Source organism: Carassius carassius, chromosome 12, assembly GCF_963082965.1.
Source record: "Carassius carassius chromosome 12, fCarCar2.1, whole genome shotgun sequence".
Taxonomy (NCBI): domain Eukaryota; kingdom Metazoa; phylum Chordata; class Actinopteri; order Cypriniformes; family Cyprinidae; genus Carassius; species Carassius carassius.
Window position 1 is genome coordinate 17,245,981 of NC_081766.1, and position 19,873 is coordinate 17,265,853.

At 41.1% G+C, this 19,873-nt stretch overlaps 1 protein-coding gene across 1 annotated transcript; it reads right to left on the reverse strand.

Annotated features, from left to right (window-relative positions):
- Positions 1 to 5,822: 5,822 nt before the first annotated feature.
- On the reverse strand, positions 5,823 to 19,826 carry LOC132154972 (mpv17-like protein 2). The gene is made up of 5 exons (XM_059563723.1): positions 19,260 to 19,826; positions 12,162 to 12,323; positions 6,329 to 6,405; positions 6,105 to 6,239; positions 5,823 to 5,901 (listed from the first exon to the last, which is right to left on the reverse strand). Exons 1-5 carry the CDS (start codon positions 19,450 to 19,452, stop codon positions 5,860 to 5,862), a joined length of 609 nt encoding a protein of 202 aa, XP_059419706.1. The 5' UTR covers positions 19,453 to 19,826; the 3' UTR covers positions 5,823 to 5,859.
- Between the last annotated feature and the right edge of the window lie 47 nt (positions 19,827 to 19,873).

Genomic DNA, 19,873 nt, shown 5'->3' on the forward strand with positions numbered 1-19,873 from the left:
CATATACTGGCTACGCCATCTTGAATTTTTCAGTGGGAGGAGTTACCGTGCCAGGTAAAGGGGTTATCATTGTAAAGGATGAGTGCCTGAGTGCTGAAAGGGGTATTCTAGGGATGAATGTCATTTCACATTGTTGGAAAGAGCTGTTTCAGGGAGTTCACCCTGGCCTGACTGTCTTCGGTGCAACTATGTCACGTGAAGCAAAGGGGGAATGGGAGCGTGCTTTTGCTGTCTGTCAAAAGGTTTCACAGGCTGAATCGTCTGATGGACAGATTGGAGTGGCCAGGTTAACCCGCCAAGACCCAGTTTATTTGCCTCCGAACAGTGAGATGGTACCTGTGGACACACCTCTATGGTGCAAAAGCTGGGTCAGATCTTTGTGTTTTGGTGGAGAGTCCAGAAAGAGATGACAAGTGGCAGGTGGCCCGGACTGTTACTATTGTGGTGAAAGGATGCCTCCCTATAAGGGTACGTAACCTCAATCCCTACCCCATATTGATACCTCAATGCCGCCCCCTTGCTAATGTTTTCCAGGTTGACCCAAGGCAGATTCGAGGGGAAAAGGACCTTGTTTTGAAGACTTTAGATCCAGGTGTGGTGGAAGTGGATGTGCAGACCAACCACATCAGCACAAAAGATCAGCATCCAGTCAACCTTCTGAAAGGTGATGGCTTAACAACAGACCAACAACAGAAGATGGACTCACTGTTACAGCGATGGAGAGACATCTTTGCAGCAGGTGATGAGGACTTTGGCCAGACCAGTGCAGTCCTCCACTCCATACCTACAGGTTCTGCACCACCCAGCAGGGAGCACTACAGGCCAGTTCCACCAAGCCTTTACCCTGAATTGAGGGAACTTCTGCAAAACATGCTGGATAATGATGTCATAAGGGAAAGCTCAAGCCCTTGGGCAGCACCAATTGTCCTTGTGAAAAAGAAGGATGGATCCTGGCACTTTTGCGTGGACTACAGGAAGCTGAATGCCCTAACCCACAAAGATGCCTATCCCTTGCCAAGAATAGAAGAATCCCTCACCAGCCTCAAGCAAGCTGCTTGGTATTCTACCCTTGACCTGGCCAGTGGATATTGGCAAGTAGATGTGGACCCGAAGGATTGAGAGAAGACTGCATTCACCACACCCTTGGGCTTGTACGAGTTCCAGAGGATGCCCTTTGGCCTCTGTAATGCACCTGCAACATTTCAACGCCTAATGCAGCGGTGCCTGGGTGGGCAGGTCCATGACTCTCTCCTGATCTACTTGGATGATGTTGTTGTATACTCCCCAGACTTTGACACCCATATCAGTCACCTGGAGCAGGTTTTTGAGAAGCTGGCAGCCCATGGCTTAAAGTTGCAGCCCCATAAATGCAGCCTGTTCCAGAGGAAAGTCACCTACCTTGGCCATTTCATCTCTGGTGAGGGAATATCCACAGATCCCGAAAAGACAGTTGTCGTTGAGAACTGGCCCATCCCCTTTACAATTAAGCAGGTACGCTCATTCCTTGGGTTTGTGGGGTACTACAGAAGATTTGTAAAAGGTTTTTCTAAAATAGCTGCACCCTTGAATGCTCTCCTAGTAGGTTCTGCTAGAATGAGGAAAGGAAATGCCTCCATCAACTGGACCACAGATTGCCAGATGGCATTTGATTCTCTGAAGACTGCCCTGGTGAGTGCCCCAATCTTGGCATATGCAGACTTCTCAAAACCTTTCCATCTTTATACAGATGCCAGGCTGGGAGGTTTGGGGGCTGTGTTGGCACAGCTACAGGATGGTAGAGAGAGAGTTATAGCTTATGCCAGCAGAAGCCTTAACCCCACCGAGAGGAATGACCAAAACTACAGTTCTTTTAAACTGGAGTTTTTAGCCCTTAAATGGGCTGTCACCGAAAAATTTTAAGACTATTTGTGGGGCAATAAATTCCTGGCCTTTACGGATAATAACCCTCTGGTCCACCTGAATACGGCACACTTGGGGGCCACAGAACAGCGGTGGGCAGTGCAGCTGGCTAATTTTGACTTTGAACTCAAGTATCGCCCTGGCGCTTCCAATCGCAATGCTGATGTCTTGTCCAGGTTACCACAGGAAACAGGATCCAACCGACAGGCCCAAGTGGAGATAGCAGTGGTGGAGTCAGAGGCTAGCACAGAAGCCAAAGACCATTGGAGGGATTGGCAGGAGAAGGACCAGACGGTGGCCCAAATGAAGGGTTGGGTGGTTGGAAATTGTTTTCCAGGAGCCGAGGAAAGGAAAGCGTGCCTACCTGCAATGAAACGCCTCTTAAGGGAATGGAGTCGATTGCACATCCAGGAGGGTGTGTTAAAGCGGAGGGCCCAAGAGCGTCATACAGGGTTGAGCCTCTATCAAATCGTGGTTCCCAAAGACAAGACTTATAAGTTGTGGGAGAAGTATCACAACGCCTCAGGCCATATGGGGATAGCCAAGGTCGAGGGCCTGCTAAGAAAAACCTTCTTTTGGCCCGGGATGGGTGCTGACTTGCAAGACTGGGCATCCAAATGTTCAATTTGCACTCAACAGAAAAGAGGACCAGAGGTAAGGGCACCCTTGGTGCCTATTCTTACATCATACCCTTTGGAAACTGTTTCAATTGACTATTTGTCTCTTGGCAGACATGGTGACACTTATCCTTATCTCTTGGTAATAACTGACCTTTTCTCTAAGTACGGATGGGCTGTCCCCACAAAAGACCAGACAGCAGCCACTACGACATGTGCCCTTTGGCGCTATCTTATCCAGCCATGGGGGTGTCCAGAATGAATCCTCTCAGATCAAGGAGCAGTCTTTGAGTCAACCATGGTGGCACAGCTGTGCAGTCTGTATGGGTGTGCCAAAATTCGAACTACACCCTACAGGCCCCAAGGAAATGGGGCCTGTGAAAGGTTTAACAAGACTGTTCTGTCTCTTTTAGGAACACTGAGTCCAGAAGATCAAGTGCGGTGGCCAGATCATTTGCCGACTCTCCTGCAGATGTATAACAACACCCCTCATGAGACCACTGGACTGACCCCACACTTTGTCATGTTTGGCCGACACGCCCGCCTGCCAATAGAAACGGCTGTTGGGGTGCCACCATTGACCCAAAGACAAGAATTGGAGGGTTGGGTTCACCAACACAACCAGACCCTACAGAGAGTCTACAGACAGGTGGCAGCAAAAACCAGAGAAAGCAGAATGCGGGACAAGGCCAGGTATGATCAGAAAACAAAGAAACTTGCGCAACTTCCGCCGTAGAGAACAAGGGAAGTTGGCACCGCACTGGCAGCCCCAACTCTATGTGGTTATTGACCAACTACGCCCAGGCCTGCCAGTTTTCCAGATAAAGCCTGAAGGAAAAGAAGGCCCCATCAGGACAATTCATCGGAATCACTTAAGACCTTGCCTTTTCAACCCCCCTGAAGAGCCTCAACAAGCCCCAGAGACTGAAACGGTGAACCCCAATCTTTCAAATGCCTTGTATCCTGGGCCTTTGACGTTACCTCTGACCTTTGTGCCCATAGCCTGTGCCCCTCCTGCAGTTTCAGTGGATGATGACCCAGTAGCCCCTATTGTGAGACCTGAGCCAGGAGACAGATCAACCCTGCGTAGGTCCCAGCCTCCAGACAGGTATGGACACTAAGACTTTGTCGGGACGACAACTGTTAAGTGGGGGAGGAGTGTCATATAATACAAAATAAGTAGAGCAGTGTGATTCATTGGTTAACCTTATTTTATTTTGGAAATTGTTATTGATTGATATAGCAATTTCTGCCTTAATTTTCATATTTGTTTGCTGTGGACTAATTTATTATATTGTTTGTGGTGGATTCATTTTTATATTGTTTGCTGTGGTTTTCCTTGTTTGCTGTGATTTTGCTGGACCATTGATGGTACTGTTTTCCCTCCTTCACAAACTGCAACAACAACAAACACTAATTGACACACCTGTAGAACCCCAATCACATCAGCGATCTAATTTGCAAGCTGATCAGATCACTCCCAATAAAAAGGACGCTAGATCTCTTACCGGGCGAAGAACGCTCTGGACAGATGAACGAGCCGTGTGCTGAAGCGGACTTTTGCTGATCTTCTTTTCCCTCTGTGTTGTTGCTGGCTGGATGTCATGTGCCTGGTGGAGTCGAATCCCAGACTCTGCAGTGTCAACGCTCACAAAACTCAGACTAAAGGGAAGTGGTTATTTTTTTCCCACGCTGATGCGCGTATGTGTTTTTAAGATCTGAGTTAAAGGAGGCGTTCTTAGATGTCCATTTCTTCTAAGTGACAGATCCAGGAGCTGACGGCGGAGCAGCAGACACGATAGCATTCTTGATGAGCTTACTTGAAGTAGGAAAGGGAAGTTGTTATTCTAGTCATCAAGTTTTTTTTAAGTTGCCGGGCTACGAGCAAGCTGCCCATTGATTCCACGATCTCTCCACTGACAGACGCAGAGCGGCGCCGCGGAAATCCTGGTCCGGGATTTGGAATCAGCTATTTGAGGTCTCGCTGAAACAGACATTCTTTGCCGGTGGCAGGGGAAACACGGAGCTAAATACGGATTTGACTGGATTTGGGTATTGTTTCACCCTGGGACAGAATATTGGACAATTCATGTTTTTATTGTCTCCCCTGGTTATTGAGGATGAAATTGTGATTATGCTGCCCTTTTAAATCTAACTTTTAAAGAAATAATAAAATACTGGTTTGGTATTTCTTGTGTCTTTCTCTCTGTGTTGGTGTGGCTGGGAATTTAGATTTATGTGAAATTAACAGACTTCCAATCTGTTACAGGAACTTAGACCAAAAACAAGATAATTCACAATGTCCATATATTTGCATGGAGGTAATGGTCCAGGACCCTGTGCCATTCCGCTGCAGGGAGCTCATATGGTCGATATTCTGGATGCCTGAGAGCTTCTCCAAATACCGCTGTTTTGCGCTTGTTCCTGTAAGGTCCCTTTTCTTTCGCCTTATCTTTTTGCATTGCTTTACTTTCTTCTTTTTTTTCTCGTATTCGCAGATCCGTCTCTGTCCCGCCGAAATAATAAATGCGCAAAGAGCTCTGGAATGTTTAATCGCGCCTCTGTGAAGTTCTGAAGGCGTTGCCCCTGGCAACTAATAGCGTGTCCTACCATCATGGCCGACCGGCTCAGACCCCCTCCCAAATCGGCACGTGACTCCTAACTCTCAATACCAGTGTTGGCATTGATACTATTGATATTTAGATCGATCCGCCCAGCCCTAATATGCATACATATAGAATTAAATCTGACTCTAATTTATAGTAATATTCAACACACAAAAAAAATATTTTATTTTCTTTCATTAAATAATCATAATTTCAAGTAGTTTCACATAATGACAAAGCAGACATCAAAAGTTCTATCCAACTGATACATTTATCATAAAAAAATAATTAGGCAAAAATTTACGTGTAAAGGCAATTGAACATAGCAGTAATAGTAACAATCATGCATACATTTCTCCAATCTATATGTAAATTATATCACCAATTACTGATTAATAACATGATTACTTTAACCATAGATTACTATAAAAAGTGTATTCTATACCATTATTAGAATATAATGTAAAAAGTGTGATTTTATAAACTGCCCTTTACATGTCAAAAACACACAGATTTTGGACAAATGCATTTTTCAATACTTTTTAAATTATAAATGTAAAAAAAAATAGCAATGGCAAGTAACATTATTTATTTTTGCCAATGTACTTGGTATTACTGGATAAAATTATATGAATTATGCGAAATTTAAAAACAAAAAGCTGTCCATTAAAAGTCTTGAAAATATGATTTAATTATTTTTTCGGGATTGAAGCAGTGTTTTTAAATATTCTCTTTCGTCAGACATTTTCAGGCAGTTCACTCAGCTTCTGATTGGGTCTCTATACTTGGTCTCCTGAAAAAACACAAGTGTTATTTATCTCCTGTTACAAGGAAGCTTACACCCAGGAGGTGAGACCCTCACATTAATTTTTATCCTTTATCCCTTACCACCAACACAATATTTTTAGGTAAGTAATATTGTTAAGTAATTCTCACAAATGTATTATTATGTGATGCCATGTGTTATGTGACCGGTGCAAACTTTCTTACTGTGTTTGAGGTAGGAGAGGTAAGTGTCCCATCCCAGGGTAATTATATTCACATAAAGGACACGAAACTTGGGTGGCAAGAAGTAGAAGTTTACCATTTGAGCTGCTGGCCAAACACACCAATCTGCCTAAAAAGAAGTGTGTTATGAAACGTTGTCAGCTATGATATTAAGTCATTTGGTTGAACTAAGGACAGATGCTTAACAGTGTAACATACCTTGTAAAACTCCCAGAATTTGTCTCTGAATTCTGCTTGTGACTCAGACAAAGTGTGACCCTCCATCATACCCATACCTCCATAAATATATAAACAAGCAGGTGTAATATTCATGCTTTAATTTCTTTACATTATAAATCTTTAATATCAGTCTTACTACTGAAAAAGGTACACTATAGGTATAACGATTTTGATGTTCTGAAAGAAATCTCACCAATTCTGTATTTATTTGACTAAAAATACATAAAAAACCAGTAATACTGTGAAATATTATTGCAATTGAAAACAGCCTACATTTTTATTTTTATACATTTTAAAATTTAATTTATTCCTGTGATGGCAAAGCTGATTTTTCAGCAGTCATTACTCTAGTCAGTGTCACATAATCTGTCAGAAATCATGCTAACATTTAAAATATGAAAAATATATTCATTAAAATATATTCAAATAGAAAATGGTTTTTAAATTGTAATAATATTTCACACAATAAAATTTGACAATTTTTTATTGCATTTTTAAAAATAAAATAAATGTAGTCATTTTGTGCATAAAGGACTTCTTTCAAATATATATATATATATATATATATTAGGGATGCACCGAAATGAAAATTCTTGGCCGAAACCGAAAACCGAAAAAGAGAAAACCAAGGCCGAAAACCGAAACCGAAACACCGAAAGAAATTATCCCAATTATTAGTACCATTGCATTTATTGCTATGACCGTGTACTAACTTTACTAAAATTAAAACATTGCAATTGCATAAATTAATATTAAAGTTTCAAAGATAATTACAATTACATAAATTATAAAAAAACATAAAAATGCATAATTACAAATTATGCAAATATTTATTAAGCACATTGCAACAATGCACAGTATAAAATAAAATTCAAACTAAAATTTAATCCCACTCATCTGTATATTAAATAATAATGTACAGGCCTACTGGCCTGCAGAAAGGTTTTAAAATTAACTGTTCTCTCATAAAAAGTGCATTTAGGTGAAGAGCATTTGAAATTTTTCTCTGTAGTACTAGAAAGTGCATTACTTCTCCAGTAGGCAAGACTGTTATCACTTCTGGGGATGGGGACTTCAGACAGATAACCATCTAGCTGTTGAGCAGTTGAGCTTGTCATCTGCCTGACATTTGAGAAATATTTGAGAGAGTGTATTTAAATAGGGCCAGGGCATAAATAAACATTTTTATTAAATTAAAGCAGAAATCTAGCAAAAAATCTAGCAGAAATATGGCTACAATCTGATATTATGCATGTATATGTATATGTGTGTGTATTATATATGCAGAGACGAGTCTTTTTTTTTTTGCGCTCTGATCTCAGTCTCCTGCGCTTGGCGCTTCTCCGTCTCCACGCGGGTTCTCCGCATCCAGCGCGGCCTGGAGCATTTCTCGTGTGCTCTGCCATATTTCCGCGTCCAAGTAATGGTCTTTATAACGCGGATCAAGCACATTCGCGATGAAGTGCGGAGGATCCGAAAAGATCTCAGTGAGACGTGTGCTAACAGACTCTATAAGACTGTACTTTTCTTTGTTTTCACTTCGTGGTCCGTCTCAATCTCTTTGTTAGGAGACGCTTTAGTACTGCGAATAAAGGAATAAGAATAGAGAGAATGTTCTCTATTAAGACCCACTGGTGTGAAGTGAATGACGCGGGGAGCTCGTGGTCTGCGCTATGCAGGTGCACGTGCAGGTCGCGGTTTCTGTTTGCGTCATCATAACATTTCGGCCGTGTTGTTTCGGTAATAAAAGTGTTTCGGCCGAAAACCGAAAATGCACTTTTTGGCCATTTTCGGCCGAAAATTTTCGGTGGCCGAATATTCGGTGCATCCCTAATATATATATATATATTAGGGATGCACCGAAATGAAAATTCTTGGCCGAAACCGAAAACCGAAAAAGAGAAAACCAAGGCCGAAAACCGAAACCGAAACACCGAAAGAAATTATCCCAATTATTAGTACCATTGCATTTATTGCTATGACCGTGTACTAACTTTACTAAAATTAAAACATTGCAATTGCATAAATTAATATTAAAGTTTCAAAGATAATTACAATTACATAAATTATAAAAAAACATAAAAATGCATAATTACAAATTATGCAAATATTTATTAAGCACATTGCAACAATGCACAGTATAAAATAAAATTCAAACTAAAATTTAATCCCACTCATCTGTATATTAAATAATAATGTACAGGCCTACTGGCCTGCAGAAAGGTTTTAAAATTAACTGTTCTCTCATAAAAAGTGCATTTAGGTGAAGAGCATTTGAAATTTTTCTCTGTAGTACTAGAAAGTGCATTACTTCTCCAGTAGGCAAGACTGTTATCACTTCTGGGGATGGGGACTTCAGACAGATAACCATCTAGCTGTTGAGCAGTTGAGCTTGTCATCTGCCTGACATTTGAGAAATATTTGAGAGAGTGTATTTAAATAGGGCCAGGGCATAAATAAACATTTTTATTAAATTAAAGCAGAAATCTAGCAAAAAATCTAGCAGAAATATGGCTACAATCTGATATTATGCATGTATATGTATATGTGTGTGTATTATATATGCAGAGACGAGTCTTTTTTTTTTTGCGCTCTGATCTCAGTCTCCTGCGCTTGGCGCTTCTCCGTCTCCACGCGGGTTCTCCGCATCCAGCGCGGCCTGGAGCATTTCTCGTGTGCTCTGCCATATTTCCGCGTCCAAGTAATGGTCTTTATAACGCGGATCAAGCACATTCGCGATGAAGTGCGGAGGATCCGAAAAGATCTCAGTGAGACGTGTGCTAACAGACTCTATAAGACTGTACTTTTCTTTGTTTTCACTTCGTGGTCCGTCTCAATCTCTTTGTTAGGAGACGCTTTAGTACTGCGAATAAAGGAATAAGAATAGAGAGAATGTTCTCTATTAAGACCCACTGGTGTGAAGTGAATGACGCGGGGAGCTCGTGGTCTGCGCTATGCAGGTGCACGTGCAGGTCGCGGTTTCTGTTTGCGTCATCATAACATTTCGGCCGTGTTGTTTCGGTAATAAAAGTGTTTCGGCCGAAAACCGAAAATGCACTTTTTGGCCATTTTCGGCCGAAAATTTTCGGTGGCCGAATATTCGGTGCATCCCTAATATATATATATATATTAGGGATGCACCGAAATGAAAATTCTTGGCCGAAACCGAAAACCGAAAAAGAGAAAACCAAGGCCGAAAACCGAAACCGAAACCCCGAAAGAAATTATCCCAATTATTAGTACCATTGCATTTATTGCTATGACCGTGTACTAACTTTACTAAAATTAAAACATTGCAATTGCATAAATTAATATTAAAGTTTCAAAGATAATTACAATTACATAAATTATAAAAAAACATAAAAATGCATAATTACAAATTATGCAAATATTTATTAAGCACATTGCAACAATGCACAGTATAAAATAAAATTCAAACTAAAATTTAATCCCACTCATCTGTATATTAAATAATAATGTACAGGCCTACTGGCCTGCAGAAAGGTTTTAAAATTAACTGTTCTCTCATAAAAAGTGCATTTAGGTGAAGAGCATTTGAAATTTTTCTCTGTAGTACTAGAAAGTGCATTACTTCTCCAGTAGGCAAGACTGTTATCACTTCTGGGGATGGGGACTTCAGACAGATAACCATCTAGCTGTTGAGCAGTTGAGCTTGTCATCTGCCTGACATTTGAGAAATATTTGAGAGAGTGTATTTAAATAGGGCCAGGGCATAAATAAACATTTTTATTAAATTAAAGCAGAAATCTAGCAAAAAATCTAGCAGAAATATGGCTACAATCTGATATTATGCATGTATATGTATATGTGTGTGTATTATATATGCAGAGACGAGTCTTTTTTTTTTTGCGCTCTGATCTCAGTCTCCTGCGCTTGGCGCTTCTCCGTCTCCACGCGGGTTCTCCGCATCCAGCGCGGCCTGGAGCATTTCTCGTGTGCTCTGCCATATTTCCGCGTCCAAGTAATGGTCTTTATAACGCGGATCAAGCACATTCGCGATGAAGTGCGGAGGATCCGAAAAGATCTCAGTGAGACGTGTGCTAACAGACTCTATAAGACTGTACTTTTCTTTGTTTTCACTTCGTGGTCCGTCTCAATCTCTTTGTTAGGAGACGCTTTAGTACTGCGAATAAAGGAATAAGAATAGAGAGAATGTTCTCTATTAAGACCCACTGGTGTGAAGTGAATGACGCGGGGAGCTCGTGGTCTGCGCTATGCAGGTGCACGTGCAGGTCGCGGTTTCTGTTTGCGTCATCATAACATTTCGGCCGTGTTGTTTCGGTAATAAAAGTGTTTCGGCCGAAAACCGAAAATGCACTTTTTGGCCATTTTCGGCCGAAAATTTTCGGTGGCCGAATATTCGGTGCATCCCTAATATATATATATATATTAGGGATGCACCGAAATGAAAATTCTTGGCCGAAACCGAAAACCGAAAAAGAGAAAACCAAGGCCGAAAACCGAAACCGAAACCCCGAAAGAAATTATCCCAATTATTAGTACCATTGCATTTATTGCTATGACCGTGTACTAACTTTACTAAAATTAAAACATTGCAATTGCATAAATTAATATTAAAGTTTCAAAGATAATTACAATTACATAAATTATAAAAAAACATAAAAATGCATAATTACAAATTATGCAAATATTTATTAAGCACATTGCAACAATGCACAGTATAAAATAAAATTCAAACTAAAATTTAATCCCACTCATCTGTATATTAAATAATAATGTACAGGCCTACTGGCCTGCAGAAAGGTTTTAAAATTAACTGTTCTCTCATAAAAAGTGCATTTAGGTGAAGAGCATTTGAAATTTTTCTCTGTAGTACTAGAAAGTGCATTACTTCTCCAGTAGGCAAGACTGTTATCACTTCTGGGGATGGGGACTTCAGACAGATAACCATCTAGCTGTTGAGCAGTTGAGCTTGTCATCTGCCTGACATTTGAGAAATATTTGAGAGAGTGTATTTAAATAGGGCCAGGGCATAAATAAACATTTTTATTAAATTAAAGCAGAAATCTAGCAAAAAATCTAGCAGAAATATGGCTACAATCTGATATTATGCATGTATATGTATATGTGTGTGTATTATATATGCAGAGACGAGTCTTTTTTTTTTTTTGCGCTCTGATCTCAGTCTCCTGCGCTTGGCGCTTCTCCGTCTCCACGCGGGTTCTCCGCATCCAGCGCGGCCTGGAGCATTTCTCGTGTGCTCTGCCATATTTCCGCGTCCAAGTAATGGTCTTTATAACGCGGATCAAGCACATTCGCGATGAAGTGCGGAGGATCCGAAAAGATCTCAGTGAGACGTGTGCTAACAGACTCTATAAGACTGTACTTTTCTTTGTTTTCACTTCGTGGTCCGTCTCAATCTCTTTGTTAGGAGACGCTTTAGTACTGCGAATAAAGGAATAAGAATAGAGAGAATGTTCTCTATTAAGACCCACTGGTGTGAAGTGAATGACGCGGGGAGCTCGTGGTCTGCGCTATGCAGGTGCACGTGCAGGTCGCGGTTTCTTTTTGCGTCATCATAACATTTCGGCCGTGTTGTTTCGGTAATAAAAGTGTTTCGGCCGAAAACCGAAAATGCACTTTTTGGCCATTTTCGGCCGAAAATTTTCGGTGGCCGAATATTCGGTGCATCCCTAATATATATATATATATATATATATATATATATATATATATATATATATATATATATATATATATAAACATAATTACTGACAGGTAGTTATTTGTAATAAATTTGGAGACTTTTGAATGGAAAGCAAGATCTCACCTAGAAAGTACCAGGCTCCCAATGCTGGCGATGCGACAAGCTGATCAGTAAGCACTTTCTTGCAGACATTATTGATGCCACTGCCTACAAAGTATTTGTCCAGGCACAGGTACCAGTAGTGCATGAAGGGACCCATAGAGCATCCGACGGCAAACATACAACCTATGGGAGTGCAACACCACGAGAGATCAAATCTCGCGTTACTTTGTATGATACCATTAAAGGGGTCATATGATGCGATTAAAATTTTTCCTTTCTCTTTGGAGTGTTATAAGCTCTTGGTGCATAAATACGATATGTAAAGTTGCAAAGACTAAAATCTCAAATCCAAAGAGATATTCTTTATAAAAGTTAAGACTCATCCACACTAGGGCTGTGTATCGATATAACCCCGTGATCGTGATACGATATGTTACAATACATTGCGATACTGTAAGCAAGGCGATATATTGGGATATTTCTTAATTTTGGAATAAGATATATTTTTTAGGAAAGGTGTCATTAAGAACACACCACCATATGAAAACTTTAGCAATAAAAAAATACAAAGTATTTAACCAGAACACAGTGGGATCTGCATTTGCAATAATCAGTCCCTTTAAAATTCAATGTTATTGAAACACTTTTTGTGCAGTAAGAGTAATGGGGGGGGGGGGTTTAAAGTGCTTGCAGGATCCTTTAGTTAAATGTATAATACGTATAAAATGTTTTTATAAAAATACAATATATATTTTTAGACCCTGCTTTAAAGGTTCACAGTTTAAGTTTACAATTGTAACATACAGTATTTTGATCTGAATAAAATAATTGCATCTGCTTAATATCAATGAAAAATAAAGTGCTAACAGGATTCTTAAAGAAAACAAAAAAAATTGTAAAAAGAAAATAAATACAAATGTTGAAGCTTTCCACTTGGATTTCACAGATTTTTCAGTTTGTATTTATGTTCCACGTGGAATCGCAGAAGCCGCGATGCAAGCACCGCCCCCCCAAAATGAGAGAAAGCTGCAGCCGATCCCTACCACCTGCCCTGCTGTGCCCTGCGCGAGCCTCTTTACACGGGAAGCTGCAAGTGGCGGAACTGAGGCAGCGTCTGTGTCCAGTGGACGTTACCACAAAAGCCCAAATGACGGCACACTTCAGCTTTGTACACCAAAACAGGAACTGGGACAATTCTTTCATCCTCCATTACCAGCAGCAAACTATATTAACGCTAACATTAGTGGCGTCTGGCGTGTTCTAATCATAGACAGTAAAAGAAATGGACACAGCGACCCCATTGGATTCAACGGAGACAAGTGAAGTCAATTAGAAGCACGCACTTCCCGGAGGTCGAGCGTACTGCGCAGACTCAAACTGAGCTTGATGACGTAGATGTCACGTGAGCAACCTGTCTGACAACTGTCTGACAATTGTCTACTAATAGCTGTGCCAAGAGTAATCTGAATCAACCACCGAATCTTGCAGAGAAGGCGAGCGTGAACAGGAGCAAATTTTGGTAAGTATTCGGATTAATTATCTCCCTTGACTTTATGCCTCCACGATAGCCTCATAGACAGTAAAAGATTGCCTGTGAGCTTCTCCTCCTGTCCATATGGTAATTTCTCTACTGTGCAACAGAGAGTCGCAGGTTATGATGCAATCGTTAGCCTATTTTTACAAAAACTGCTTCTACGGGGCCATAACGTAAGATACAAGGTAATTGAACCTTTTATACATTTTCGTGTTTCTTGAGAAATAATTAATGGACAACTGGAGTATTTAAACGCCTCAGATGTAAAGTTATTCACTGTCAAAGTGACACCGAAATGAATGGTAGTCAATGGAATGCTAACAGCAGGTGGGGGTCTGCTAGCTAATGGCGGCACCCAGGGGTGCTTCAATAAAATATGAAACCCTGCCCCCCTGGTTCTAATGCTAGTATTTCCTGTCACTCAGGATTTGTTCAGAGATGAAGACTGCCATCTAGCGGTCATGATATAAAGTCAAAATGAAATAACTGCCATGAATCTTTATTAATTATTAATTAAATATCGATATTCCGTTTTTTGAGAATCGATACAGTATCGCCAAGCAAAATATCGCGATACTTATGTATATCAGAATCAGAAAGAGTTTTATTGCCAAGTATGCTTGCGCATACAAGGAATTTGTTTTAGTGACATAAGCTTCCAGTCAGGGGCGGACTGGGACCAAAAAGTGGCCCTGGACTTTCTGGCCCACAGCAGCCCACAGAAGCCCACCACATCATAACGCATCCGCCCCTGTTTTGATGTCATTTATTAATTTAATATTTAAGTAAACAGTTTGGGGATTTTAACCAATAGGGCAAGTGATCCTCCATTGAAACAAACAAAACAAAAAAAACCTGTGTGCAGCAGCTGTTCATTTAGCAAGTCCATGTGAGCGATACATAACCCCTCTCTCCCGGGCCACCACACCACACCACACCACCACCGCCACCACACCTCGCACTTGCTCCGAGTGGGCCTCGAACAAGGGTCTCCGTTACATCATCACGACACAAACATTCTCCTGTAACTCACACTCTACATTCAGTTAACAGATCCAAACGAATCATGCATTAAAAATAGAAGTTTATAAACTCAAACGATAGCTTTATGTGCTTTACAGATGAACTTGAAGTCTTTATTCATTCGAGATGTTCAATAATAGATAATCTTTGGCTCGGTAATAAGTTCATGATCCGATTTGTGAACAGATGATTCTTTTGAGTCAATCTTTTAAAATAGGCTAATCATTTATTTTGTGGAACGAAACCAGTGTGGAAACCAATGGTTCACAAACCAGATAGATCTGAGGTACAGGGCTCGTAAAATCGCTAGCCAGACGTCCCGGGGCTATTGTGTTTTTCAGTCGGGCTCCAAAATATATCCCCGCCCTGCCCGATGGGATATCGTGAATAGTGATGTAAAGTTCATAACTTGATTCGCGTTGTTCACTCACTTGAAAGGGTGAAACGGATCGTAGTTGATCATTTGCACTTGTTTCTAAATCTTGACGATTCAAGCTTTTAAACAATTCACGCGCGTTTGGTGCTTAAGCGCACTTGTTCAAAGCACACGCTGAGAGCAGCATTTCAGACAATGCGCGTTCACAGAATTAATTCATCTTTTGCGTATCATAACTCCTGAATGAACAAAAACACACAAAATTATCTCAAAATAATTGTCTCTGCAAGTATTCTCGTAAACGCAGTCGTTTATGTTTTAAGTGAACGTATACAGTAGCCTACTGCACAGAGAAATTTGCTGCACTGGATAAATCGCTCTCTCTGTAAATTCGACGACGTGAAAGGGGGCGTGTTTCAAGATACGCAAGACACGTAGACCAAACTAAACAGGGAGGGAGGGCAAAACACTCACATGCATGCAAACAAAACACACTCCTTGCACAATCGAACTCACTCATCCATTTGCCTAGAAAAGAGATGTAATATTATGATTTCCGTTATTTAAAAAATATGTATATATTTGTGTACCGGGTGGGCCGGCTCACATTGGCCAGCGGCCCACCGGGAAAAGTCCCAGTGCTCCAGATGGCCAGTCCGCCCCTGCTTCCAGTACACAGAGACAACAACATACTGACAGACAAAAAAAAACTTTGCAAATAAATAGGTGTATAAACAATTGTGCTATAAATAATAATGGAATAGAATTGAGTTAGATGCAGGGATGTACTAGGATAGAGGGATAAATAAATGTGAGGTTATTGCACATTTATATTGTATAAGTGGGAGACATTTTACTGTTCATGAGGTAGGTTGCCTGGGGCAAGAAACCGTTCTTGTGCCTGACTGTTCTGGTATTTGCGGTTCTCAAGCGCAAAAGTTCAAAGATGGGGTAAATTGGATGTGAGGGATCCAGAGTGAATTTCTGAGCCCTTTTACTCACTCTGGATGTATAGAGTTCTTGAAGGGTGGGCAGGGGAGTACCAATAATCATTTCAGCAGTCCAAACCGTTCTCTGTAGTCTTCTGATGTCTGATTTTGTAGCTGAACCAAACCAGACAGTTATTGAAGTGCACAGGACAGACTCAATGACGGCTGAGTAGAACTGTTTCAGCAACTCCTGTGGCAGGTTAAACTTCCTCAGCTGGCAAGGGAGTACAACCTTTGTTGGGCCTTTTTCACAATGGAGTCGATGTGATTGTCCCACTTAAGGTCCTGAGAGATGGTGGTTCCCAGGAATCTGAATGACTCCACTGCAGCCAGGGCTGGACTGGGACAAAAAATCGGCCCGGGCATTTTTGCCCAGACCGGCCCACTACATGATTATAAACACCACCCATCTTTGCACGCCCTTAATTATATGCATACCAACTCCTATTCATTAAAACCACTAATGCCATGTAATGAGTGAGTATAGGAACGAGTGAGAGTTAACAGATGAAATAAGTCAAAATGTTATATTTATTAATACAGCTGAACTATACTCCACAGCGGTGAATCCTAAAACAAGCTATAAGCGGCTCTGGCATAGCGATACCAGTGTTTTTCTTACAGGATTTTTGTTAAAACTATGGTGGTGTGTCGTCGGTCCTTCTAGGGGGGTTCGGGGGCATGCCCCCCATGAGAAAATTTTGTGCATTTTAATGTTAAATTCATTAATCTGGTGCACTTTGAGAGTTCAAAATTAAAAGCTCCAACCCATATTCAGTGTGCAAATTAAACAAAGAAAAATCCAAACCTCTTTTAGTTACAGTGTCTATTTACATTACACCTATACATAATAATAGTTATAATATTAATCCAATGACAGTAATAGCCATATTTTGTAAAACAAATGCACAAAAAAATAAAGGAAACTTTCTTAATTAGTTGTACCAATTTCTATACTTGAAAGAGATAAGCACATGATCTTTTATTTTGACGCAAACTGCATCAAGCTTTTATTTTGGCGGAAAACATGGTTTACAAACGCCTCTTATTAAATTTCTAGTGAATTGCGGTAATCGTCAACTATGCAGATGTGGAAATAATCTACACTCATGACATGGCCTAAGTGTTTTGAAAGTAGTTATGCTTAGCGCAGGCTCTACACTTTCTCATCTCTCTCCTGATCCTCCGTCCACACTATCATCATCTGCCACAGGAGCTGATGAAGGTCAGAAAACATATATTTTGACACAGTTTACAGTGTCTGCTTTAAGGGCCTGGTTCTATTTTTTCACGCTATTTATCTGCACACTCCTTGCGTTTCTTCTCCATCTTTTTTTACAGATATACACTGACACTGCTACCGCTTGCTCACTCGTTTAAAGTTGTGATTGGGCCAGCCCAGTGTCAATCAAGAAAAGAGCCAATGGGCCGCTGATCTACATGTTTCATGGGCTGGTCTGTCAGAAAAAAAAAACTAACACTGACTTTGACCAATGCATTACACCGGCACAAACCCAGCGCCGCCAATTAAACAAAACAAAACGAATGGGCCGCCGATGTACAAATTTTATGGGCCGTTTAAAAAAAAAAAAAAAAAAAAAAAAAAAGTATGAGTATGAGATATATCGGCCCACAAGGCACGTCGGCCCGCCGGGCAAATGCCCGGTATGCCCAATGGCCAGTCCAGCCATGACTGCAGCCACAGTGCTGTTCATGATGGTGAGTGGGGGGAGTGCAGGGGGATTTCTTCTGAAGTCCACGATCATCTCCACTGTTTTGAGCGTGTTCAGCTCCAGGTTGTTAAGACTGCACCAGACAGCCAGCAGCTCAACCTCTTGTCTGTAAGCAGACTCGTCACTGTTCTGGATGATGCCGATGACTGTAGTGTCGTCTGCAAACTTCAGGAGTTTGACAGAAGGGTCTTTAGAGGTGCAGTCGTTGGTGTACAGGGAGAAGAGCAGTGGGGAGAGAACACATCCCTGAAGGGCACCAGTGTTGGTGGAGCAGCTGTTTGACATGAATTTCCCCGGTCTCACTAAAGCCCCTTTCACACTGCAATTCCGGCAAATACACGGGTAATGTGTCCCAGCAATTGTTTCCGGGTCGCTAGATTTTGCACTTTCACACTGCCAGTGATTACCCGGAATATGTGCGTGCTTTCACACACAACCCGTAAAGGTCCCGTAACGAACGTGACATCAGGGAGTGACGAGTAATGTACGAGTCGAAAGCGCTAGGCATGTTATACTTTCACTGAAGCTATCGAACGATCTCAGTGTCAGCACGGAAAGTGAGGAACTAACTGATCTCTGCCTCATTACAGTTTGCACATCCATATTTTCTTACACCCCTAAAATGGCTCATTCAAACACACCCCCACATATCTACATCACTATGTGGGAAGAATTTGCATAACGCCGCCCAGATATTCACGCAAAGAAAGAAGGTGTACCTTTTATTCTTGTAATATTGTTGTTGCAGCCACCGCCATGTCATATAGACGGTGTGTGTTTCATTGTGAAATTGAAACTACTTTGTTTGACCTTCTAAAAGAGGATGATATCCACTTCGTCATGCCTGGAGCTGATCCGCGTTGGTTGCTGAAGAAATACATCAACTTTGCACTGTGGATTGCTAGATCAGCTTTCACCGTGGATGAAGCAGAGTCCAGCCTGGGGTCATCACATGTGGTTGCTGTAGGCCCAACAGATGCTCCTTCGTAGAATCTGCTCACTCAAGGCTGTTGGCTATGTGTGTGACGCTGTTTAGTTTGTTTACTTTGTTTGGCCTTCCAAAAGAGGATACAGCTAGAAATCATGTTTAAATCACTTTTATAATATACAAAATGTTAAGAGGTGTAACATTGCGGTCACACGCTTTAGGAATTCGGCCAATCACAACGCGCTGGATAGCTGGCCAATCAGAGCACACCTCGCTTCTCAATGAGCCTTGTAAAAATCAAGCGTTTCAGAAGGCGGGGCACAGAGGAGAAACATTTTTTTTTTTTTTACCTTAAACTGCATAAACAGTTCATTACACCAAATAATGTTCTTTTTAGCAGCATTATATGACCTCTTTAAAAAGAAAACTGTTTATGTAACTACAGTATGTACAACTATGTACGGCACAGAAATGACAAAGGTTAGTTCATTTTTAACAAGTTAAACTTTTTTGGTAACAAATTGTTTTGTTGTCACCTGTACGCGACCAGTCACGTGTTCGGCCGGGCGTCCTCCGCGTCTCGAGCGTCTGCTGGATGAAGTCGCCCGCCGCCAACATTCCTCCGCAGCTCACAGTGTTCGTCACGATCAGAAACCTGCCTCTGAAAAGCGGCTTCCAAAAGTAACCGGTGATCCTTACGAGAAAATCCTTACTCTGACGAGATATCATGTTTAGGTCGATTTCACTTTAATTACTGTCAACTTCCCGATGGATCAACGCTTGACGACTTCATTCACCACTTCTGTCCGTTTTTATGTGGGGTAAGATAACTTACCCAAAAATATGTTTAAATATTGAATAGATTAACTAATTTAAAATTTAAAAGGAATGTATCTTCCTTTATACTCTCAGATATGTAGATAAAACAGTTGCTCCGATATCCCCAAATTGTCCAGTTCGGCTGCAATTAGATCTCTAGCACATATTCATCTTTAGATTGAATTCATCATAAGCCAGTGGAGCTTGCTTTAGCCGGTGACTACAAGCGTGAAGGCGTTGCCCTCAAGAACATCAAGACTGCGTCTTAGTTGCGCAAAACGTTACTAAATCAGTTTGACCCCATCAATAATTTCGTCCCGTTTGAAACACA